This window comes from Poeciliopsis prolifica, unplaced genomic scaffold (assembly GCF_027474105.1).
Source record: "Poeciliopsis prolifica strain line A6 unplaced genomic scaffold, Auburn_PproV2 SCAFFOLD007, whole genome shotgun sequence".
Classification (NCBI taxonomy): domain Eukaryota; kingdom Metazoa; phylum Chordata; class Actinopteri; order Cyprinodontiformes; family Poeciliidae; genus Poeciliopsis; species Poeciliopsis prolifica.
In genome coordinates this window covers 2800165-2825499 of record NW_026562382.1, presented here as the reverse complement: position 1 = coordinate 2825499, position 25335 = coordinate 2800165, and the positions used below count along the sequence as shown (strand labels likewise).

Genomic DNA, 25335 nt, shown 5'->3' with positions numbered 1-25335 from the left:
TGATTTTACAAAACTTGCATGTAAACACTGGATTTCAGCTGGATTTCTTAACCCGGATGCACATGCAAAAATCTTTGTGAATTAGTCCATAAATCTTGCATGAAATGATTTAATGTGCATGTCTTCCGAAAAACAATTCAAAAAGTGGTGTTATTATTCATCGTGACTGCTTAATTATTTTTAAGGATATACACTTCAAACTCATAAATTCTGGGCTATTACAATCCAAGAATCAGTGGGTGTTACATACTTTTTTGTTGTTGTTGTTGCTAGGTCTGGATTTCTTATTAGGACTGTGTGAAAGTACCCAGCGTTGAACTTGTATCAAAGTATGCTTTTTTGCGTTGCAGAATATGATGTGGAACTGAGAGTTTGTACCGTTTTGCAGCATCAACTGCAAACCAGCTGCATTAATGAGCTTTAATAACAGGTCAAAGGCTCCCCCAGCCCCTGCAGGCAGGTGTCATTATTTCACTCACCACTGCCTCCGGGTTACAACCGGGGACTGCCCCGCTGTGGCTCGAGGATACGGTTGCTCAGAAACCACAAACCTCTCTCTCCCACAGTCCAGGGGCAACCCCCTGAAGTAACTGATATCACAGGAGGACAGTCGGTGTTTACCCCCAGCCATGGAAACGGACCCGCGCTGACGTCCTTTCACGTGGGATTCAGACACAGTGAAACAGGATTCCGGGCCTATTGTTAACCTCCCCGGTCAATTTTCAAAGCTCTGTAATCTTTAAAGGGTTTTGATCAGGAAAGGAGAAACGAATGAAAGTCATGAAGATTGCCACAATTTATCTTCTTCCTCTTCTGAGTCCACATGGGTTTGCACTCCTTCCAAGGTGCGCGTTTTATGTCGTGTGTTCAAAATCACTTTTCAGCTGTCGTCACGACTTCTCTTCCCACCTAATATCTTCCGCTTACGTCCACCTCGATGAGTCGTGCTAAACAGGAAGAAGACGGTGAACCAGTTGGCGATAATCTGTTCATGTAATCTTCACATTCCAGTTGCCCTGGATGCTGATCCTTTAATGTTTGTAGGCAGCAACGCATATGGCCTCAACAAATTTCAGGCAAAGCAGGATTTAAGGCTTAGGATGCATTAACACTTTAAAGCAAGGAAAATACATTATCTTTACTGCCTCAAGGTTCATGAAGCTTTAAGCCCCCGAAGATGGCAACACTTGCAAATGCAATCAGAGGGTTATAGCTCTGGTGGCTCTTTAGTTGAAGGCCTCCAGGAGACGCACAATGAATCTGAGCTGATCAGTCAAGTCAGGCTATGCACTTAGTTTTGAAACTGGGGTTTCCACTCCCCACTCCCCCAAGGGTTATGGTTATACTTGAATGATTTCTTCATCCTGCAGGTCTGACAGCAATCAAGCTGATCTGTGGCCTGTGAAACTAAAACAAAAATATACTTTACCGCAATTTCTTCATGTTATAACAAGGAAGGTGATTCCATTTCTATACAGGGCTAGACCTGTACTGTGTACCAGTACATATAAAGAGATTAAAAGAGATTTCTGCTGTCTTATTCAGCTTCTATTTTGTACTGTTCAATAAACAGCATGGACATAGCATTCAGTCTTTAAAAAAAATACATCTTAGCAATTGTTGACATTTGCAGACACTCACTTAGGTATTGAGAGATGTCAAGACACATGTTCAGCAACCATTAACAATAAACGTATCAATGTTTTGTTTTGTATGTTGTTGTTGTTGGTTTTTTCGGCTTTGTTTTGTTTGTTTTTGGTAAAAACTGAAACGTGGTAATTTTCTGAGAAACAAAAATGACCATATCTAGGAACACTTTCTTAATTTAATCACTACTTATATCTTCTAGTCTTTTTAATAACTCTGAAAATATTTATAAATTCAGGCAACTTTGTTTGCCTGAATGTTCCACTTGTCTTAATATAAAGATTGGGCACGAAAACATGATGACAGGTTGAATTGAAACGTCACATTTTCAATGACAGGTGTTTAACCAATGACAAAAACATAAAAAAAACCGCTCTAACCAATCATAATGAAGTAGCTATCAAAAGAGGCGGGACGTAACGGTGTCTCCAGCCGTACCTGGTTATCGCATAAAAAAGCCCAGAGGAAACTAAAGTTCTCTGCCAATGAAAGTCACAGAATGAATGGGACCGCTTATTCCAACTTTGACAACCAGGAACATGTTTTGAAACTAGGAGAGACGTTTGAGAAACACCCTAAAAGTGCCTACCACACGGTCCGATGTAAGTGGCGTTTCGACTCAGTAGGTGACGTCTGCCGTTTACTTTGGCTAGCAAGCAGCACGCTAGTTAGCCTGTAAGCTACACATCCGGAGTTTGTTCTTGGTCTGGACGGCTGCTAGAACAGCCTTCCTGGTGATTTGTTGCAGTCGAACGGCTTCCCCGGTCTTTTTGAAAAATGATAACCGTTTCAGACTTATGTGTCATTTAGCTTTTAGCTGTTAAACACTACTATTGTTTCTCGCTGTCGAAATGGAAGCTAATGTTAGCGCTGCCTCAGAATGTACTCCACCACCACCTTGTGGTAGAGGCTTTCCACTACACAATTTGTGGTCGCTCTTGTTTTAAACAAACTTCAAACTAACCGTCGCTATAAATGTCTTCCTGTTACAATTGTTCAACTAAATATTCTCTTTTCCCTCCACAGATGATTTCAAACCAGCTTCTATTGATACAGCATGTGAAGGAGAGCTTGAAGTGGGCAAAGGAGAGCAAGTCACTATTACTTTACCGAATTTAGAGGTTAGAAATGACAAAATATGAGTTTGACTTCAAAATAGGAAAAAGAAAATATTCTAAAATGTTATAATTAGTAGAAGTACGTTACTTAACTAGCTGAAAACAATTTATTGGAGTTATTCTTTTATTATTTGCTGATTTATTTACTTCCCTCTTGACCTGCAAGGGTTCGAGTGCTCCAGTCACAGTGTTCAAGGGATCCAAGAGACCGTACATGAAGGAGTGCATCCTTATCGTGAACCATGACACAGGAGAGTACAGGCTCGAAAAACTCAACAGCAACATAGCTGTCAAGAAAACAAGGTGAGCTAAAATAGCTGTGTGCATGTTTAACAACCAGAGTCGTTCTGCTGGCCAGAGTCTTTCTAGAATTGCGGTTTTTATGGTTGAACATATGTGAAAAGGGGGCAATTTTTCTCTTTCTTCACCTGGCTTTCCAGAGCTGAAGGCAGCAGTAAAATTCACTCTCGGCTAGAGCAGCAAACAAGCCGTCTGAGCCAGCAGATGAAGGGAAACGGCAACAATAAGACCTCAACCAGCTCCAAGAGCTCTCCTCCCAAGGAGAAAACGTCTCCAGCGTCTCCAATGGATGACATTGAAAGAGGTGGCGTGCCAAACTAATTCAGTAAAAAGTCAACATGCACAGGAGAATGTTGCCAAGCCTCCTGGATTTTTTTTTTCCCTCTTTAACTTGCGTCGCGTTTCTGCAGAACTGATGGCGGAAGCGCGCGTCATGGATCAGATGAGCAGCAGCGACAGCTCCTCGGACTCCAACAGCTCGTCGTCTTCGAGCAGCGAAGACAGCTCCAGCAGCAGCGACTCGGACGACGAGCGTAACACTGCGCCGCCGCTCCCTCCCGCCCCGACCAACCAGAGCATGCCTCTGATAAGTACCGGCACCAATCACGTGACAAGCCTTCACCAAGAGAGCGGAGGAGGACTCATTATGAACACGCTCAGTAAGTCTCGCAGACCACTTCTGAAATTGATCTCAGTTGTGTTTTTGTTGTTTGCTGTATTGCTTACAGTGCAATAACAGTCACTGATCATTTGTAGCAAAGGATGCATCTAGCTAATAAAATACTTAAAACATCAACATGTCAGAAGCTCAGAGCTTTCTGCTTGACATACAGTGATGTTTTTGATTAACCAATCAAAAGTTGGATGGCATAGGCAAAGTTGGAAGATTCAAGATTGAAAAGGCAGACAAAGTCGCTTAGTTTTTTTTATCAGAAGTTCAGTATATATATTTTTTTCTATACAGTTTTGGCCTTATTTCTGCTCTGACTGTTCTTTCTCCAAATGGCCATTTTTCAATCTATGCTCCAGTTAATGATTAATCAATTACTAAAATAGTTGAGGATTATTTCAATAATCTATTAATCCGATGAATTGTCTCAACCCTACTTCAGTTGGGCTCCATCATAAACCTTTTCTCTATTTGCCACATTAACCACTCGTGTGCTTTAGTGCCTCACTGAGCCGCCAGCTAAACATCGTCCTGCTTTTATTCAAACTGTTGTAGAAAGGAACATTGCGGTTTTTTTCCCCAGTTCCTCCAGCTTAGCGCTGTTATTTGCCTCGTTGGTTAAAAAGTGTCTCCCAGTTTTTTCCTCGATATACTCAGGATGTTAACAGAGCTTAAAACTTCCAGCTGCCGCTTTTTGTTTGGTCAGGTGAGCAGCTGCAGGGAATGGCTGTGTGTGGTCATGCAGCCAGAAGAAAAGCAACAATTATAGCAAATGTGAACCTTTTTTATTTTTTTTTGTAATGGAAGCGAGTTATCTTTGAATAAAGTTCTAGTTTCAGTCATATAAAGATATGCATTATTGTCATTATTTTGGCAGTAAACGCAGGATGGGGGCGAATGGCTAAATATTTCACTGTATAAGAACAAATTGTACCAAAGAGCTGCCAGGAACACTGTGGTTACATTTTAGCAGTGCTTTGATCTGCAGAACTACTCGTCAATGATGAAACATTAAAATTGCGCAACGTGTGCAGAGTTATATTTCAAGTTTGGAATTGATTGCTCCAGCTTCATTGCTGTGAAGTGAAGTTTACGAGCTTGTTGACAAATTGTTGTGTGAATTAAACCTCAGGTAAGAAAATGGGTCTGACATGCAGCTGGGTTATAAACTCCCACTGACAGGTTCTGTCAAGCAGCAAAGCACTGCATCCTGGGATTGGTAGTTCTCGCAGGAAAATTAACCTGTATGTTTTTGTTTTCTCTCTCCAGAGAACGACCTCCAGCTCAGTGAATCAGGCAGTGAGAGCGACTGAAAATGGAGTCCAACCTATTTTTGTGCCTCCTGTGAAGTGTGACTGTTATTTACACATCCACTGTTCTGTTAGACATGCTGCTTCTCTGCCAACAAACATAACATTTCATCTCACTCTGCTCATGTGAAAGTTTGTGTGATGCATTTTTTCACCATGACTGGTGCTGGAAATCAACTTTTAATATATATATATATATATATATATAAATAAAAAAAATAAATATAAAAAAAATAAATAAAATATATATATATATATATATATTTTGGTATATATTTCACTCGATGCCTTAACCCGCAGGTTAAACTGATCAAGGAAACAGAAGGGGGATAATTTGAGAAGCGTTTGTGAAACAAAGACCGGTGTGGTGTCATCTTAAAACCACCAGCTAGACTTTTGCATTTCAGCCCAACAATATTACCTATCACTGTTGTGCCTTATGCTTTACCATCTATTTGTGCGGCATGACTATATCTGATTTTTTTTTTTGTTTGTTTGTTTTTTATCTTCAGACATTGTACTTTGCTACTGCCTTAAAGCGATGCGGCTGAGAGTGTTTATATCCAGTTAATTGTTACTGCATTATCACTCAGTGGACTTAAGCGGCTTTGTTGCTTTAAACCTGCAATACTTGAATCTAGTTATTTATCTTAATTTTGTTTTTTTCTTATTCTTTTTGACCAGAAATTAGTTTATTTTATATTTAATTTCTTACCCAAGAAATTGGAAGTGTAAGTTTCAAGCTCTACTGCAGAGACAGAGGTTTATTCTTCCCCTGAGTGTCTTAAAGAGCTTAATGTGCTTTATTTCCTTGGGAAGTTCTTCAGGACTTCCTGCCTTTTTTTTTTTTTTTTTTTTTACTTTTTTTTTCCAAAAAAATCCTCTGTCACGGCTAAGTTGTCTCGGCAAACAGGAATCTGAGAAGTCTTTGGCATCGAAACCATCTGAACACAGTTGAGAGGTTGAAGCAGATGTCTTGAAATGGAAAAGGGAAATGTATATGTAGCATAAAGATCTTTATCAATATTAAAGATTTTAATTGTTTCTGATATGCATTCCTTATTTTGCACATTAGTTATTTGGTTTTTGACCTCCTGAATGATTGCAAACCAATTTCGACATCAAAAAACACTTTTAAATTTTATTTTATTTTACATTTATTTTTTTTAAAGTGTAGCCCGTGGTACTGAAACAATTTAGAATCTTAAATCAATTTAAGGAAATAATCTTCAAGAACTGCTTTAAGAAAATTTGCATTTAGAGTAGAATACGTTCTCATTTGGCATGATTTAGATTTTGAAAATTAGTAAATGGAAAAATACCAAAGAAAATTGGAAGCTGGTTTGAGTGCTTGCATCTTTTCTGGAATCTACAGATAACTCGGCTTACCGTTCAAACAAGTTTACTTGTCTTCAACTTTTCAAAAACCTAAAAAAAACTGTAGGGGTGGCCACAGTTTGCTCATATGACATGGCCGATTAAAAGTTATCAAAATTTAGAGTTTTCGTGCATGCTGAAGGAGACTTGCCTGAGGTCAAAGTTCGCCTATTCCCCATGAAACATCAAGGTGAAATAACTTTCACAGGCAAGATCACAGCTGCATCAGACTTTCCACGTCCCGTTATCAGTGTTTTCAGGGAACGCAACAATGCGTAGCGCCTGGCGGATGGGTGAGGGAACTGAGCGAGAGCGTCTGGTGGCTAATAGGCCTGAGCATTGCTGAGCTGCGAGGGCCGTTCGAGGCTTCTTGCAAATTTCATTTTGATTATGACTTTTCTGCAGCGCTCTCATACCTCTCATCTGCCTTGCTAATGCACTAAGTTCAGAAAAAATATCTAGTTGGATGCCAGCAGCCATATTCTCACTTTCTCAACCCATACTTACAATATAACCAGCACCCATTAAATTAAAGAATATAGAAAACGTTAACATGTGGATGTACTGTTATGACAGGAAAGTTGGAACTGACAACTGTGTAGCACACACTCATCACCGGCGTGCAAGTCGGTTAAATGTTTTTGCATAACGAGGTGTGACTCCAGGAATAAAACTCTGGCAGCTGCTGATCTCTGTCTCACTTTTTGACACAATCTAGGCATGTGGAATGTTCCGCTACATTTATTGTGAAATCCTCTACATGTTCAAACCTGTGGAGGTTTCAAGTTGCAGGCTGTGATCCTATATTTCAGTAGCATATCTATAGAAGGAGACCAGCATGGTATTAAAAAGAAGTATTTTCTTTAATTATTCCTCTTCTGTGGCATTCAAATCTCAAGCTCCTCACAAAATAGTAAAAAGAAAAAGATTTGACTATGCAAAGATTAATTTTGCATTAAATTAACGCACATTTTGAACCAGTCCTAACAGCTCATATTTCTTATATTTAGAGGAATCAGATAAATATCTACAGATCTGTGCTTCCATAGGATTTATTCAATGACTGTATCAAAGTTCAAGTGTAACTTTCTCAACTATGTGCCATGCTTTTATGTCATAACAATCTCATGACACACAAAAAAGTGAACATGAACCAAATGAAACGACGCGCTCTCACGAGTTTGTGGTTCTAGTAATATTAGGGTTTTGTGTTGACATCCACTTATTTTAGTCATTTGAGCCTAACACCAACACTTAGCCTAATCTTACCCAATCCTGCTATATTCTTAACTTTAATCAACTCACACCACAGCTCCATCCCAAACCTTTAAAATGGGGATCGAGTAGGAGAGCTGAACTCAACAGGAACAACAAACCAAGAAAAACAAACCTAATGAACAAACCAAAACACAAACACTGGTGGAGCGTGACACTTGTAGCGTCTCCTAGCTACTGCCCTGTTTGGTTTGTGAACAGGGAAACCAGTGTGGAGTATAGTTCACACTGTGTCCATGCAGGTGTGCAAGGCTTCAACATGAGAGAGGTCAAAAACAAATGTGTGAAGCAGCAGTGATGAAATCTACCTCATGACAGAGTAAATGTTTTCTAACACATCCCACAGGTAGCAGTGGACAAATTACCATGCCAGGAAACTCTGATGGACTCATTTTATAATATAAAAGCCCTTCGCTGTGCTTCACCACACAAACTATGCTGAACATTATATGTGGCTATTGCAGGTGAACTGATAAATTTACTCACCATTTTTCTTGAAAAAATGAAAGAGAAATGTATGGAGTTCCATTAGTGCTGAAAATATTTTTGTGTTTATGTAAGGTGCATGTTATGTGCATTTATGGTATTCATATATAAGGTTTCAATAATTGTGTTCATAAGTAAGGTGCATATTGTAACCTGTTTATGTACTGTGTTGTGTGGCTATGCATAGAGTGAAAACTAAGATTAGATAAAAACACAGAAGTTATTTTCTAAAATGTGCCATATGAAAAAGAATCCAGTAGCACAACTGTCAAAAATAAGTACAAAATTTATAACAAACTTCATTGAACAATTTAAAAATTGAACGTTAAATTTTTTTAAATCTTTTGTTTTCATTTGTTGAAAAAAAAAACACATTGTGATGCCATTCGGTCAAAAAACGTAGTTTATTGTGGCAAAAAGTTACAATGATAACTTAATAAACTAGAAAATTTCAGAAGAAATTTAACCAAGGTTCGCCAAAGTGTGCCCGTCAGTTTGGACCCAGCGTTCTGATGCTAAAAATTAGTATCAATGCTAAAGAAAGCTGCAATGTAATCAGTAGCATGTGGAGAACCACAAGAATGTTAACTAACCTGGATGTGCACCATTCAGTAGGATAAAATTAATGAATTTGATAAAATTAGCCAAAATGCTAATCTTAGCATGAATACTGCAGCATGTGGACATCACTGGCATGTTGTCTGTAATTGACGTAGTACATTCAGAATACAAAACATGGCTAATAAGAAAGAAAAATTGCTAATAGCTTATTTAAGGTAAAGGGCTAATGCTAATGCTCTGCCTTGCTGCAAAAGGCAGTGCTCTAACCCGAGAGAAAAAGAGAAAGCAGGCTATTACTATTGCACAGTCTATGGCGGTGCACTAACCCAGGGGTGTCAACATCCAGTCATTGAGGGCCAGAGTCCAGCAACTTTTAGATGTGCCTCTGCTGCACCACACCTGAATAGAATAATTAGGTCATTAGCAAGGCTCTGGATAACTTATCTACACAAGGAGGAGGTAATAAAAAAACTGCAGGACAGTGGCCCTTAAGTAACATTTACCTTATGTAAAAAACATCGAGGCTTTTATGTTGAAATTTTCAGGAAGCTTCATTTGAAAGGGACAAATATAATCCCATGTGTAACATAATTGGGTCAAATCAGTTAACTGATGCTCAAAAGAGCAATTACCTGATGTAAAAAATGATCAAGGCTTTGATTTGGAATTTTCCAGGAAGCTTCATTTTAAAAGGCCAAACTCATCCCATGTGTAACAGTGGTTGGGTAAAATCAGTTATAAAACTCCCAAAACACAAGCAGTTCTAAAGGCCATCTCAGTAGTATCTGACAGTTCCGCCATGTCATTGTAGTTCTAAAGAGCAGTCAGCTGTATACTGGCCAAAACAGCAAGTAGCTCTAAATGGCAGGTCAGCCCTCTGTTGTAACTGAGTGTTCCGCCATTGTGTGTTTTGTGGTCCTAAGCAGCTGCTCTGCCCTGTGTTCCGTCGCTATGGTAATGAAACATGTCTGCCAGCTGTGAGTGAGACACAGAGGGAGACAGACAGACTCAAAAACCGTTTGAAGCCTATGAGTGGGTTATTTTGTCATCTCTCATAGTACCGCGATCCTGGTTCTGGTTGTGATGAACTAAATAATCCCAGATATTTTGTCTTATAAATAAATTTTGCTGACTCAGATCATGAACTTTATTATTTTTTAAATTCAAACGAAAAGTGAAATTCACTTCACACCAAGCCAATAAATATTATGTAGTTCTGGTGTTTTGTACCGTCGGTGCAAACCCGCAGCTCAGACTGACCAGCTTCTCTGTTTTTCTCTTCATTGCCGTTAGCTCTTCAGAGAGCTAAGGGCTGCTGCTAGCAGCGATGCTAATTAACGGTCATTCCGAAACTTAACGGTTCCTGTCGCTCCCGGCGATTAAACTCTGAATTACGATAACGGTGTGTCCGTAGACAAGCTTTACTAAATATTGTATTATCACAGAAAAGAGAGATATAATTTCTATCATGAATATAGATTAGCTAAATAACCCTAAAAATAACGATTAACTACTGCTACTTCCGGTGGGCGCCGGAAGTAAGACCCCAAACCGTTGGGGTCTTACTGAACGAGAACAAAAACAAGCAAAATGGGTATTTTTGTGAACCTGTTGCATCTCTACTAAACTGGATTTAGATTAGTCGGATAATTAGGTGTGTCAGGTACAAATACCTCTCTGCTGTGGTGGGCAAACTAGCAGAGACAAAACCAAAGTCCACAGTGTTGACTGGGACGGGTGGGGGGGTACACAAACAAGGAGCCATTATTTACGGCCGCCTTGGCACACACCCACACACACCCACACACACACACACACACACAGAGAAACACACAGGCGGCGGACTGAAACGCTGGAGTGGTGGTCTGCTCCTCGCTGCCGCGGATAACTTGGCGCTGGAAAATGTTGAGGAAACCTCTGGTGAACATCTGTCTGCTGCTGAGCCGCTGCCGGCACGGCGGGATGTGCGGAGGTGCGGCGGCGCTGAGTCCGGGCGTCCACCGCCGACAGACCTCCACCACCAGCAGCAGCAGCAGCAGCGACACCGTGGTGGGCGGCAGCAAGCTGAAAACCATGGATGAGTTAGGCGGACCGGGCTTCGCCACTACGTTGTACTGGCTCTTTATCAAGGGATATTTTCAGACAACGCAGCAAATGCAGGCAAGTTGGAAATGCGACGCTGAAGTTGGTCTGCGATTCGACACTCGGACAAAGTCCTGACTACTAGATTCTGCTAAAACAGAATCTAGAGGACATGTGAAACCTTCATAGCTTTTATTCTTCCTGCAAATTACAATAATAATTGAAATTAAAATATAGTAATTTTTAGGGCCTTTTTTTTTTTTGCTTCTGATGAAGTTTATTCGGTTTATTCTAATGAGAATAAGACAATTAGTGACATCTTTACAATAGGCTTGAAAACTTTTCAAATACATCGTAGGATTATCCCGATTAAATGCATTTCAAAGCAGTGAGTTATTAAAAAACATTTTAAAAAGTGCTAGAAGCAAAAATAGTTGGGAGTTCTGTTGAATTTTATACAAGGAAAGAAGAATTTTTGTTTTAAATTGCATTTGATCAACTAATCGGATCAGAAGAAGACTGACTGATTGGTGCTGCCCAAATTTAAAGACTTTTATTTGTTTATTTACTTCTTTCTCATCGTCAGTGGGGTCCATCTTTTCAACTACATCAGACAGATGCAACATGAATTTTCAGATTCTTTCCCGAAACTTCAATTGCATTAAAACTAGAAGGTAAAGATGGTTTAAAAAAAAAGAGCCTTGGTTCAAGCCTGGTTCAAGTTTGAACAGATTCAGTGACGTTGGAGAAATAAATCATTAGTTAAATATCACATCGGAAACTGGCTTCAGTGTTTCTGGGAAACTGAAGGCTCCTTTGTATTTCATCTGAACTGCTCTCCTCCTCTCTAGAGCTTTGCAGTTAGGCTCTACCTTGACCTCTGACATCATGTCAGCTGAAAGCACCTTCGACTGTTGGCATCACTGCCTGCTTTTTATGTCTTTATATGGTTTGCAGATTTTACTTCCTCATAATGTATTATTTCCCTTTTGAGAAAAGAGTCGCACTGGTAACACGGCTCAGAAACAAGTACAATAGTGTAAAGAGGAACAGATGTGAATCTGTGGTTTTCTGTTACTCAAGCATATTTTCTGAATATGAAATGTGTTTCTGACTCACCCTCTCTGCCAACATCTACAGCCCATTTCCTATGCATCCTAATTTAAGAAACCAGGAGGGTCTTGACAGAAATACCACTTGTTTTTTTATTTCATTTTATTTTTTATCCCAAGTTGGTTTGCCTGCGCTAATTTGTTCCACAAGTTATTTCCCAGAATCCTTCCGCTTTTTAAAACTCCCGCTCAACATTCACGACCTGATAAAAAAATGTCTTCTGACTCCTTTTATTTGCCCCCCAGATCGAGCACAAAAAGATCTACGGCAGTTTGTGGAAGTCTAAGTACGGCCCTATGGTTGTGGTGAACGTGGCCAGTGCTGACCTCATAGAGCAGGTTCTGAGGCAGGAGGGCAGGCACCCCATCCGGACCGACATGCACCACTGGAGGGGCTACAGGGAGCTCAGGAACAAGGCCCACGGACCCCTAACGGAGTGAGTCCAACACCCCCCACCCTCAGCCCAAGAGCCAAACTCTTCAACGCCACCACAGAGTCCTCGCTGTTTTATTCCTTTTACAGATCAATCAGGATTGAATATGTTCTCGTGGAAGAAATCCGTTTTCACTTTGACTTTGAAAGAGTTTTATTCTTTTGGTAAAAGCCGTAGTTTTGTTGATCAAGATTGCAATGAAAGAGTGAAACGTTCAAGAACGGAAAAACATTTTAAAAGGGCCGTACAATTAACTTGAATGGAGTAACAGGCGCATGAAATCACTCTTTTTATAAAACAAATCAAAATATGTTTTTTTTGTTTGTTTGTTGTTTTTGTAAAGAGCAAAGCAGACAAGCCAAAGCAATGTTTAATACTCACTAAGCCATATTAATCAAATTAGGAGTCCACTGACAAAAGAGAATTACTCCAATATTTAAAATTTTGGCTTTAAAAACAACAAAGCTCAATCCAACTTTTTTCTGTCTTTGCTCATATTGTGAACACACTTTGTCTTCTAAAATAGCAAGATTATGTCTAACTTTGCAAGAATGTCTTACCGAAAATTGTTCCCATTCAAAAATATGAACCAAAACAAAACCGAGGAGGCGTTCCGTTCAAGGATGCCACATGTGTGGATCTTCAACAAGTACAGAACCACATTCCTGCGGCTTCTCCTCTTCAAGGCAGTAATTAAAACGCTTAAAACAGACGGTGACTGTATCAAATAAAACTGGACAGGAAGCCGAGTCTATACAGCCGCTGTGCACAGAGAGAAGGATGGCGAAGGAGGAGGGAGGTAATTATTCCTCAAGCCTTACCGAGAACATGGTGCAGAGCTGTGCATCATGTTCTCACCAATTATCCATTTATTAAGTGTCATCTGCTCTACATGCCAAGCAGACACGCTTGCTTTTGCAAAAAAAAAAAAAAAAGTCTGGGAATTAAACTGAGACGAGACCAAACTTGAGCTTTGAAACATCGGAGGATACGTGATGCTGAGGGACTGATTCTCCTCCAAAAGCCACGGGAGGATTGTTTTGATCCAAAATATGTTTGGAAATCGGTGTAGAAATCGACATTCTCAGTTGCCCAGACTTTCATCCTGCCGATAACCTGCAGGTTCAGCCACGGAGGAGGCGGACCGGGACAAAAGCTGGTTCTGTCTGGACTGGTAATAATCAGTGCCAGAAAAAAAAAAAAAATCCCCAAAAAGCATAAACCCAGAGCCGTGTTTTATTAGTACAACGGAAAATTGTGGTGAAACCAGTCATTCCAGTAACCACCTTGTTTTACGACGTACTTAAAGAAAAAGAAAAAAAAAGCCAATTAAATGTGTACCTTACTGCACCCAAAGTAGAGAGGTGCAGACGCGGCGCGGTCCAAGGTGAAAAAAAAAAACTCATCAGAAACAGACATTTTTAAAAGAGGCTTTCCGACTGGCAGCGTGAAAGCTGCCAGTCGGAAACGTTGTGTTGATAAAACTGAGGGTTATTATATGAAACCAAACACAAGTTCTATGAACAAACTTAAAAAACGAGTGCGGTAGGAGCCCGGTGCCACAAATCCACCCACACTCGCACACTCTTTCACCGTACAGTAGCGCTCACGCCAGCGTTCTCTGCAGATTGCATGGATTTTAGGGCAGCATAAAAAAACCAAACAAAAAAGAAACACATTGAGTGACGTGAGGACTGGTTGGTGCTTGAAGTGAAACAAAAAGACAAACCGTGTCACAGAATCAAACACATCTCTATCCCAGCTACAAATGCGATCAGAAAATCAGCAATATTATAACAGTGAGGACATTTGTGAGGCTATTGAGGCGATGACAAAAAAAGAAGCGAATCATCCGTTTCTTGAAAAGTTGGCCTCAAATTCCTCGTCTGTTAACTGCCTCAGGAAAATCCAGATTTTGCTTTCCACTCTGTCAGAAAGAAGCTCTTTTGATGTCGATATTATGATGAAGAATATTTGTAATGAAGGCCTCAAGTTCACACGGTTAGCCATATTTAACCCTAACCCACTATGGTAGGGTTAGGGTTAGGGAAATGTATCCGCGGGATGAAATAGACGTGCGATTTGGACCTTGTTGTGAAAGAAATCTCAGTAACTGGACCTATTGGGATTTTAGTTGCTCATCCCTCGTCTGGAGAGGTTGTGCAGGTTTACGCTCTGGCTTTGTTAGATGTGTTAGGAGACTGCTGAGTGGCTCCTTGTTAGCTTAGCAATTTACCTCACTCAACTCAATTTGGAGATAAGGTTTTTAGAAAAAGCTGTAGAAGGCGCTGCGTATTCCTGTGAACAGCTGATGGGAAACCCAGTTTCGTTGTCTTGATGGTTCCCAGCTTCAACGTGTTTGATTTGGGTCGGTGACTGACAGTACTCTGCAAAACAGGACGACGAACTGTTCAGCGTTAAGAGTCTGAGATAGTATGGAATTTGGTTTACCTTATTTCAATGTTAGCAGAAGGCATGAAAAAAACATCCTCCATTTTTTTTGCCTTCTTTTGGCCCCGTTTCCTGCCTTCCTTCCCAGTGTCTCGCTTTGGCGGATTACATATTCAAAGTCTGCCTGCTTTTGTATTTTATATTTAAAGGTGAACCATGAAAAGTTGCGCTTGCCGCTACGAGAGCGCTTTTGGAAAATAACGAGCCGCTTCTATAACTCAGTCTTACAACAAAGTGTGTTTTTGCTCCAGAAGTGAACTGTTCTCATAGCTGCTCTACTCTATTGAGGGATTTCTTTTAAGCTCATTTTGTGATTCGTAAAATCTTTGGGTTTGGAATCTCCGATTGAAGAGATCGGCCTTTTCCAGCTCGGTTCTGTTTTCCGGTTTCCTTGATGTGCAGCACGGCCGATTCCCATATTCAGTTTCATACTCGGTGCCAGGACTGAGTGTGGGCATGCAGCTCATTCTTATCCTGGAGACTCATATAGGCAACTCCATTTTTCTTTTTTTCTTACGTCTGGCAAGTGCACAATTTCCAGTCTGCTATTTCTCACAAACCTGCCGAGTCCCGTATCCTTCAAGCAACAGATTCCACAGCGGGAGTTGAGCCAGCTTTCTGTCTCAGAATACTATTAAGAAATCAGATACCCGAGGAGCTTTCCTGTCTCAAAGGCAACATCATTTTATGACTGCTTTACATGTTCTCTACCTGCAACATTTATTTTTCACAATGAGGTAATTACCCCCTGTTTCCATAACCTACTGTCAAAATGACTGTCATCGTGTGAAACAAATAGTGTTTAAAATTCATTTTATCTCCCGTGAAAATATCGCATTACAGACTATTGCTTAGATAACGTGAAACCCAAGACAGGAGCTTTTGAGTGTAAGGTGCAAACATAGAATTTAACAAAAAAAATAACAACTTGTTGTCATAAGTCATGTTCCAGTGTTTTGGGATTTACATTTTTTTTTTAGCTCTCTAAAAAGGCGATCTTTGATTTTGCTAATCCCGGTTTGCAGGATGGGAGCCAAGTGGCTGCGAATCCGCAGCATCCTGAACCCGCGGATGCTGAAGCCGAAGCACGTGTCGTCGTACTCCAACACCATCAACGAAGTGGTGACGGACTTCATCAGTCGAGTGGCCTGGCTGAGGGAAACCAAAGGACAGGGCGTCATGGTTAACGACCTGACCGAAGAACTGTACAAATTTGCATTTGAAGGTGAGCTGAGAAGGAACAAGCTGACTTCATTTACGTAGTGCTGAAAATATCTCTTCAGATTCTAATAGTGTCAATCTTTTTGCTCTTTCCTGTTGCACTCTTTCTTAAAATCAGGGATGGACCGATGTGAAAATTCTGCATTTCACGTGTCATAATAGAATATAATGACATTCTATTAATCCTCAATTTTTAAACGATATTAAATGTAACCGTTTTTATGCCGTTTAATTAACATTCAACAAGTTGAACAAAGAATCCAGAACCCATCACACATCGAACAGAAGAACACATCTGGCTTTTTCTCCGCAATGACAAAAACTGCTGACTGTGGCCCCCATACCTGGAGTTGTTTAAATTAAATTAAACAACTCCACTTAACATATTATTTGATTTAACATTTTACTGCTTTCATGTTTTTTCAAGAAGTCAGTGTAACTTTTCTTGTTTTTAGCTTTGGCTTAACATCTTCCAGCTCCACTTCGTCGCTTGTTGTCGCAACAGGGTGAGTCAGGTGCAAATCACCTGGGATGTGTGGTCAGGTCAGGGTGGAGCTGCATGCAGCGCGCTGCGCTTGTTACGGTCTCATTAACTTTCTACGCCTCCCTTTCTTTCTCTCCAACACAAGGTAAACTGCTTACTCATCTTTTCGATGAACACCACCCAATGTTCCCAGTAGTTCTCTGCTCTTGTTTTTGCTGTCGGCTTACAAATGCGTCCGTTCAGCCAAAGTTTTGAGTGTGTTTTGGAACCGTGCGTGACTCTTCCGCATGTCGTCAGCTTCCGGCCAGTGAGACGCATTCAGTTCAGTGTCCGTGTCGGAGATGATACCCATATGGGAATTTTGTTTTTGATTTAGTCACCTCTGCGATGTGCTGTGTGCGCGAAGCTGAAAATGATGGACAGGCTTCCGATTTTTGGGTAAAATAGAGAAAATATCCCGTTGTGTGTTTCCCTGCTTAAAATCCCCTCCCCAAAAAACACTTATCTATCCTTCAGAGAATCCGTCAGAGAATTTACGAAATGAACAAAACACATGCTATTGCCGCCCTCAGCTTCTTAACATATTTTATGTAAATTGTCAGACGTGTAATGCTAGATCCTGTCGGACCGGCTTTACTTGTCCCTTTTGCTACACAGCTCTACTCAGGTGTGGATCAGAGCATCACCTGTGTAGCGACAGTTTGCTGATGAGCGAGTGCTTGTCACTCACAACGTTTTATCCTTGACCCAGTTTCTGACCCTCTGGCCTTCAGAACTGATTAGATACCGAGAATAAGCTTGTGTGTTGGATTGTTGCACTGCGATAAGTCACACTAGGAAGCAGCTGACTAATATTTCAGAGTAGTTCAGATTTGCTCAGGATTTCAATAAAATCTCCCGAATCCATAATGTGGATTCCAAAAACATTCGAAAGCTGACACAGTTGGGCTTATTTTTTTACATCGTTGTTACTGACTACAGTTTCCTTCAGGTTGGGAGGAAACTGATTAAAGTATATCTTTACCATGTGTAGCTCCCATTTTCAGTTGTCTTACACGATTGGTCCAATAGAAAAGCTTACGTTTCTTCCTTTGTGATGTTGGTTAAGCCACTACTGCATTTTTCTTGACTGTTTCTTCGCCTTTCGATTTTTCTTTGTCAGATTCAACTCAATTACGTTGTTATTCTACTTATTTATTTCAATGCTTAGTCATATCTTTGAGGCCTATAAAGGATTAGCACTGTGCCCTGAACTTTCATTGTTTACTTTGTGTAATCAAGGAAGGCCAGCCCTTCAGAGTCCGGGGTATTTTGAAGCGATTGCTCGGTCTGGATTTTGCAGACAGAGCAATCAAGTTATATGCTTCCAAAAATTTGAACTTTTCAGAATTAAAGATGATTACAATAGTCTTCTTTAGCTACTAAAACAGCCTTTTGGCGCAGCTGTTGAATTCAGCTTTCATGAATAGTAGATTCACCCAAGGCCAACCACGACCAGCTACTCCTCACAGTGGAGTCAGAAGAGAGACGAGAGAAGTTAAGAGTTGATGGCAATTTTATTCTGAGAGCTTTCAAAAAAAAATATTGGAGTTAGCTGTAAATGTTCTTTTCTCCCATAGAAACAATAACTGATGCACCCATTTCCAGTTGCCTCTGTTCACACTCACTGCACAAGACTCCACTGCTGAAGAAGAAGCTTGATGAAAGCTGGTGCTGAACAATCCAACAAGCGAATGAAACACACAGACAGTATTGCCTGACGAGATACCTCACACAATCCTCTTTGGGTCCCATTGCCCACCAGTGTTTGGATGATAGTAGAACTGTAGTGAACCGCTTCTAGAACGACCCGTTCAGTCACCTGGCTTGAACTGAACTCCAAATCTATTCAAAGAACTGAAAACCAGAAAGGCAAAGAAGAGCAGATGGAGGTCCTTCAGGATCCATGTGACGAGTTTCCCACCTTCATAGTCAGTAAATATAGACATTAAGTTTGGATTTTATGTCGATCTCTCCAGTAGGAATTCATATGCTTAGAAACATGTTGACATGTTCAGAACTTTCTTTCCTCCCTCTTTACTTGAAATCTGGATTTTCAGATGATTTCTCTGCTCAATCCTCAGAGCTAGTAAATATTTCAGAAAGAAAGATCAAGGCAAAAAAACAAACAAACCTGTACCATCAATCTACTAGTTAAGTTTTAATGAATGTTTTTATATTATTGTTTTTCTGAAGCTATAACGGCGTGTTCATGCCGTGGCATAATAAACCTCAACAAATCGAACCAACCAGCCCTGTCCAAAGAAAACAGAACCTCCTGCCAGCACCTTTCAGATCCAGCTCTGGCAGACATGTTATCTTGTTTGCCTAATCAGTTTCCCAACTGAGTTGAAACCGACCGTTTTATGTTCAGAAGGAGTTTGTATGCCAAAACAGATGCAGGTTACCTGTTACAAATATTTTAGCCAGAATATCCGAAACGACTGCAGACTGTCGACCTGACAGCTGAAATTTGGATCCACCATCCAAACCTTTGCAAAGTGTCAAGCTTTTATTGTTTTTTTTTCTGCATACAGATGCTTAGGTTTGGCTTTGGAAGCAGTTTGAAATGTGCTGGTATTCTTTTAGTTTCCAGCAACCCTGGACCTTATTTCCACATTTTGTTCAGTAGTTGTTTTTTTGTTTGTTTTTCTCTAATGTCTTTAAAAAGTGTTATATTTTGGGCTAATTGTCAGTCTTTTGTGCTCAGGTATCTGCTCAGTCTTGTTTGAGACCCGTATGGGCTGCATGAACGAGGTCATACCCGAGGAAACGCAGAAGTTCATCTTTTCAGTCGGGGAAATGTTTCGGCTCTCCCCTATCATTGTCCTTTTCCCCAAGTTCCTCTGGCCCTACTTGCCTTCGTGGAAACAGTTCGTCGCCACCTGGGATCATCTTTTTAATGTTGGTAAGCAGCAGCCGCAACTTTTCTCTTTCCTTTTCAGTTTTAAGGTTTAGACAGTGATACACTTACACATCCGAAGTCAAAAAATATGTGAAACATGGGAAAGAAATTGAGACTTTCCTTCCTAAAGTTGCAGAGTTCATGAGACAGGATCTATGTGGTGTTTAAGAATGAGGAAATCGGATGTAATGTTGGTTGCAAGAAGTAACTTAAAAACCTAACAGGGCAACTGTGCCACCAGAATACCCACTTTATATTGTCTAAAAACATTGAGACAGTGAACGGAAGCAGCTAAAAGTCTCACCTTTCTCACATATTTAGTCTGTTTTTCTTGTGTTTAACCACAGATGCAAAACACTTTCAAAGAGAATAACTGAAAGGATTTGTTGCTTTTTCTGCATAGATTTAAACGTGAGTATTCATGTGCGCAGATATATAAAGTATAAATAAATGATCTGAAATGCTACAAACACAAATGTAAACCTTAGCAGCGCATCTTTGAAAAGTGTTGGAAATATGTGAACTATGCAGATAAAATACCTCAAAGCTTCTGAGTTTTCAGATATTTATACTGGATGGTACAGGGTTCCTATGCAATTTTGAAAAATAACTTTCTAAATATTTATTCAAAAGTATTTTCCAGGTTTGGATTGGTGTTTAAAAATGAAATTGCGAATTGATATTGTTTTATGGATGTACATTCTCCATTCACCATCCCGTTGTCGTAGCATCCTTCTTCTTCTTTGTACTTTTTCTGCCTTTCTTCTTTACTTTGTGTGTTTTTCTGTAGCTCTTCTTTCCATATTCACTCATGTCTTTCAATTCCCCTCATTTATCCCTCTGTCCATCCTTCCCTCCTTTTTGGGAGGTAAAACTTTAGGAACATATTCTTTAAAATCATCGTATGTACATTTCAGTGTGAAGAAAGAAACAATCTGGAGTTCTCCAAGAGGAATCCTGGTTGTAATTGAAAATTAAACTAAAATGTGGTTAGAAAGTGCACATACTTTCCAACGTCGGTGAAATAAAAATGCTATATAAGTAAAACAGTTGACACAGCAAGAGAACAAATTGAAAAAACAAGTTGAGTTCAGACTCCAAGGCCATTTCTGGGGCTCCGCTGTCAGTCCATTTCAAGGCTAAAACTCTCTTACGACTCTGTTAAAGGGCCAAAGTCCAAACATCCAGGCTCCTCTGACCATAACCGAGAAATCATGAGAGCCGGAGCAAGAATCCCCACAGTGTCTCTTGGTCGCCATCTGGCGGTCAAAATGTCACATCTGTCTCCCGGAGAAATGAACGGCGTGCTTCCACTGTGTCCTAGCTGAGAAGTTGGTGAATAAAAAAATCGAGGAGATCCAGCAGAGCGTGGACCTGGACAAGAACGTGGAGGGAGCGTACCTGACGCACCTGCTGCTCAGCGAGCAGATGACGGTCACGGAGATCCTGGGCAGCATCACCGAGCTCCTTTTGGCCGGAGTAGACACGGTGAGCGTTTAGATGAGGCGTGGTCTCTTAGGAAACAAGATTTCAAATCTGTTTAGCTTCACCAAAGAATCTGTTCTCCCAGCTGTATTTTTACCACAGCGCTGAAAGGGAAAACATGATAACTCTGGGTTACGATCGCTGTCCTCAGTGCTGGTGTTGTGTTTGAATTGAGATGACATTCCTCGAACGCCGCACGTTTGTTTTCCCTCGCAGACGTCCAACACCATCTCCTGGTCACTGTACCACCTGGCGAAGGAGCCGGAGATCCAGGATCGGTTGTACCAGGAGGTGATCAGCGTTTGCCCCGGAGACAAGGTGCCGACCAGCGACGACATCAACAAGATGCCGTTCCTCAAGGCCATCATCAAGGAAACGCTCCGGTTAGAGAGAATTGTTCTAAAAATACTTTTTACATTTTAATTAGTGTGTGTAAGTGGTTGTGTGTATCTGTGTTGTCTGGTGACGGACTTGCGTCCTGTCTAGAGTGTTTCCTTAATCTCGTTGGAGTTAGCAGTGATTAAGCAGGCATAGATGGATGAATGGATTAAAGCATATATCTACACACAGTGAAAAAAAAAAACATTTTTTCCTCACTGACATTAAATCAGGCTAAACTAAATAATGAAAGAAAATTGTTTAGATGTCTTTTATATTGCTTTCTTCAACGACAGAAGTCTACAGACACTTTCCCGGCCTTTAAGAAGTCTGCGACAGTCCGCATGCCGATGGTCTCATACGGTTCTGAACAACTCCAATTGGCTCATTCACTGCAGATGAGCTGAATGGACGTACGTCTGTGGACGATCGCTCTCAGGTCGCCGTTTGGCAAATCGAAATCACTTTTGATGACGTTAACTGTCGTAAAACGGGAAAAGTTTAGCTTCGTTTAATGCAAGAAAGTGGGGGGAAAAAATGTCGGCTCTTTTTGCACAGCGGAAGTAATCATTTGGTTCTAGTTGTATGTCAAACACCAAGGTGTCTGGCGCATGAAGCCATTTGTGAGTACATGTGCATGCATGTACATTATATCTGCTTTTGAGTCACGTGTAGCAGAAACATGAAGAAAACGTAACCGATAAACTGATAGAGATTCTCTCAGAAGAAAAGGCGAATAGCAACTCTACATGTTAGTGTACTTAGCTGCTCCACATGGTCTGAACCAACTTTACATCTGGACGCGCTGATTATTTTTGAACCAAAGTGTCTCATTTGATTAGATTATTTTTGGAAACATTGTGTTGGTGCCTGTGCTGACTCCTCGGTGCATCCTCTGTTCTCCAGGCTCTATCCAGTGGTGCCAGGAAACGCCCGTGTCACCGCTGAAAGTGAGATCGTAGTCGGGGATTATCTCTTTCCGAAAAAGGTGAGACGCATGTTGCACCAGAAGTAAGCGACACCTGAAATCAAAGATGCATTTGAAACCAGTTTAACTAACTGCTTCCTGTCCCTCTCAGACTCTGTTCCACCTGTGCCACTACGCCGTGTCGTACGATGAGAGCATCTTCCCCGACGCCCACACCTTCCAGCCGGAGCGCTGGCTCAGAGACAGGGACGACAAGGTCAAGCAGCACCCGTTCGGGTCGGTGCCGTTCGGCTTCGGGATCCGGGCCTGTTTAGGGCGCAGGGTGGCCGAGCTCGAGATGTACCTCCTTTTGTCCAGGGTAGGAGAATCCGAGCGGAAACGACGACCAACAATCACTAAAATGAAATGCTAACGCGTCGCGCATGATCGCAATCCTCTACTTGCTTCTTGTCGTAGGTGATAAAGCACTACGAGGTCGGGCCCGACCCCACCGGAAAGACGGTGAAGCCGATCACCAGAACTCTGCTCTGCCCGGCGGCTCCAATCAACCTCCGGTTTCTAGACAGAGGAGCAGCGCCGGCCGAGAGAGCGACAGCATGAGAGTTGTTTTTTTCCCTCCCTGGGTTGTTTGGTATTCAAACTGAGCTCCTATCGTGTCACCGAGCTTTTGTTTCTGCAGAGTTCACAGAATGAGCCGTAACTGAGGCATGCAGCACAGGCTGCAGAGTAGAGGAAACACAGCCAAACCGCCTCTCTGCAAATACAACGGCTTTATCCTGGAGTTTGTCTCTGTCCGCCGCTTTGGAGATGCTAACTTTGTCAGCGTGACGAGTTGCTGGTTCCTTCTTTAAACGGGCTTCCGTCATTTTACATCATGACTCTAGTCCAAATGTTTTCAAACAGCAGGAAAGTTCTCAAGCGTTGAACTTGTACTAAGCAAGAATATCAATACCCAATGAGGGTATCGCATCACAACCGTAGGTCTTAATGTATGATTTTACCTTATTTTATGGGACATGGCTACAAAAAGAAGAGCATTATTGTGAAATGAAAGCATCACCACAGGATAATACTGCTGCCGCCATGTTTCAGTATAAGAGACTCAAATTGACGTGTGCAGACAGTGTTTAGCATGAAAGCCATAAAGTTCAGTTATCAATGGTCTCTCTGCTGAAACGGTGAGTATTGATAAATTTACAGTTCTGCCGAAGTCTAATCGTTTTTTTAGTTGCTCTGTATTTAAGCTCCACCCTTCTCTCCTGCTTCCTCATCTATGAAAAGAATCCCCGTAGCATAATACTGCCACCACCTTGTTCCAGTGTGGGCATGCTTTGCTTCAAAAGCTCGTCACAACTCATCCCTGCCAGTGTCTGCTGTGCTCCTTGTTCATCCATGCTTTCCAACAAGCATCTAGTGAAATCACACTTGCTGCAGACTCTCGGTCAAGACGCTAATTCTGAAGACATTTGGTCGCACTGAATTGTACTTGGAGGTATCAGAGTAAAGGGGGGCTGAGTCATCTAGAAAAACAATGAGTCTACGGCTGTGGATTTATTATTCTTTAAATATTAAAAGCACCGTCTTGTTAATCCGTTTTCATCAGATGATGGCAGCCCTGCATTTTCACAAAGAGGAAACTTTGATTCATATAAAACAAGTTGCATTTAGTCTAATATCAAAGGATTGTTGTTGTTTTTTAAACGTTGCATTTCTTTGAACTGTTTTTTAGATCAGTACAAACCTGCGATATTTTTGTCTGTAAGATTTACTTTATGAAATTAAAAAATATGTAAATATGTTTCGTTCTTCCAGTCGGTTGTTTCCTGTTTTGAGCTTAAGATCAGTTTGAATAAGAAAAGTTTGGTAACTTCCTCCTCTCTCCTTACTTTGAATCAAATAGTAGAAAATGGGTGAGGATCCCATAGAGTGATCCATTTTCATGTACTGAAGTGTTAATGGATGACAACTAAATGTGATAAATACTGCAAACATGGAGTTCCTGCCTCTGTTATGTGTTTCTGAAGTCATGAGGAAATGCATGACTGGTAAGTCAGAACATTGTTGAAAAGTCCAGTTATTTCAGGAACTTCATCACCAAGCGAACCGCATTGTGTAGATTAATCACACACAGATGGACGTTTTAAAGCCGTTACTTCTGTGTTTTGATGACTTTCAACTTGCGGGTCATTGAAAACATGACGTTCAAAATTAGAATATTACATCAGATGGGGGGGGGAGGCAGAAATGTAGCCTTATGTTTAATACTTGATCAACGATTGCCAATTTTCTAAAAGTATCTTTAATCTGATAAATGAGAATTTTATCATTTATTGTATATGACTGCTCAATATATAGTTGTTTATAGGTGATATTCAGCATACATATATGTATAAATATAGATTTAACTTAATCTTTTATTTTGTAGCATTACTGGGTGTGTTCAGTTTACTTGTTGACCACTGGTGCTCTCTTGTGGATGTACTTGGTACTGCATTGTTTTATCTGGGCCCCTGTCTTGTCTGCTTCTTGTCTGTTTCTTGCTCTTTGTGAAGCTTTTCTTTAATTTGCCACCGAATGCGAAATGAAAGCTTGACTATCCATTGCAGATCACTGAGTGAGAAGGAGAGGGACTCGCAAGACGGACCGGCAACGTTTACACAGCGTCATTGACTTTAAATTACAGATTAACCTTTGGACTACAGGAGGAAACCGAAGGAAAAAAACCTGTTGGTTCGGCGCAACAAGCTGAGCTTAACGACCAACGATGTCCTTGATGAGTCCGTCCGCTGCGTCTCAGGAGAATCTGTCCAAGGGAGAGCACAAAATGTCTTCTCGAGAGCGAATCCAATCACGCTTCAGTTGAACTCTGCTGTCTGAAGGACAGTTTCCTGCAGAGACTTTAGTGTATTGAAGGGATTTTATTGCATCAAAGTATCAGTCAGTGGAAGGCATCAAAGGAGTTTGAAGACACAACACACAGTATCTAAGGTCACGGGCCACTTTCTAGACCATCATCTCAGAGCTCGTGTACAAGTTCCCACGAAGCGCCACATTTTGTTGCTGCTTATTGAA

At 40.9% G+C, this 25335-nt stretch overlaps 3 protein-coding genes across 3 annotated transcripts in view; 2 read left to right on the top strand and 1 right to left on the bottom strand.

Annotated features, from left to right (window-relative positions):
• Window positions 1–2522, bottom strand: part of si:dkey-91i10.2 (uncharacterized protein LOC555224 homolog) — a 57427-nt gene extending 54905 nt beyond the window's left edge. The window contains exon 1 of the mRNA XM_055031747.1: window positions 2237–2522. The gene's annotated coding sequence lies outside the window, so the exon portion shown is untranslated. The remainder of the gene's footprint in view (window positions 1–2236) is intronic.
• eaf2 (ELL associated factor 2) lies at window positions 2053–5217 on the top strand. Its single transcript, XM_055031750.1, has 6 exons — window positions 2053–2249; window positions 2674–2768; window positions 2932–3068; window positions 3206–3369; window positions 3476–3724; window positions 5005–5217. Exons 1-6 carry the CDS (start codon window positions 2147–2149, stop codon window positions 5046–5048), a joined length of 792 nt encoding a protein of 263 aa, XP_054887725.1. The 5' UTR covers window positions 2053–2146; the 3' UTR covers window positions 5049–5217.
• A 5071-nt stretch (window positions 5218–10288) lies between these two features.
• On the top strand, window positions 10289–24061 carry LOC129360843 (sterol 26-hydroxylase, mitochondrial). The gene is made up of 9 exons (XM_055031286.1): window positions 10289–10904; window positions 12185–12375; window positions 15849–16048; window positions 19278–19475; window positions 20797–20960; window positions 21174–21340; window positions 22242–22323; window positions 22415–22621; window positions 22720–24061. Exons 1-9 carry the CDS (start codon window positions 10647–10649, stop codon window positions 22861–22863), a joined length of 1611 nt encoding a protein of 536 aa, XP_054887261.1. The 5' UTR covers window positions 10289–10646; the 3' UTR covers window positions 22864–24061.
• The last annotated feature ends 1274 nt before the right edge of the window (window positions 24062–25335 follow it).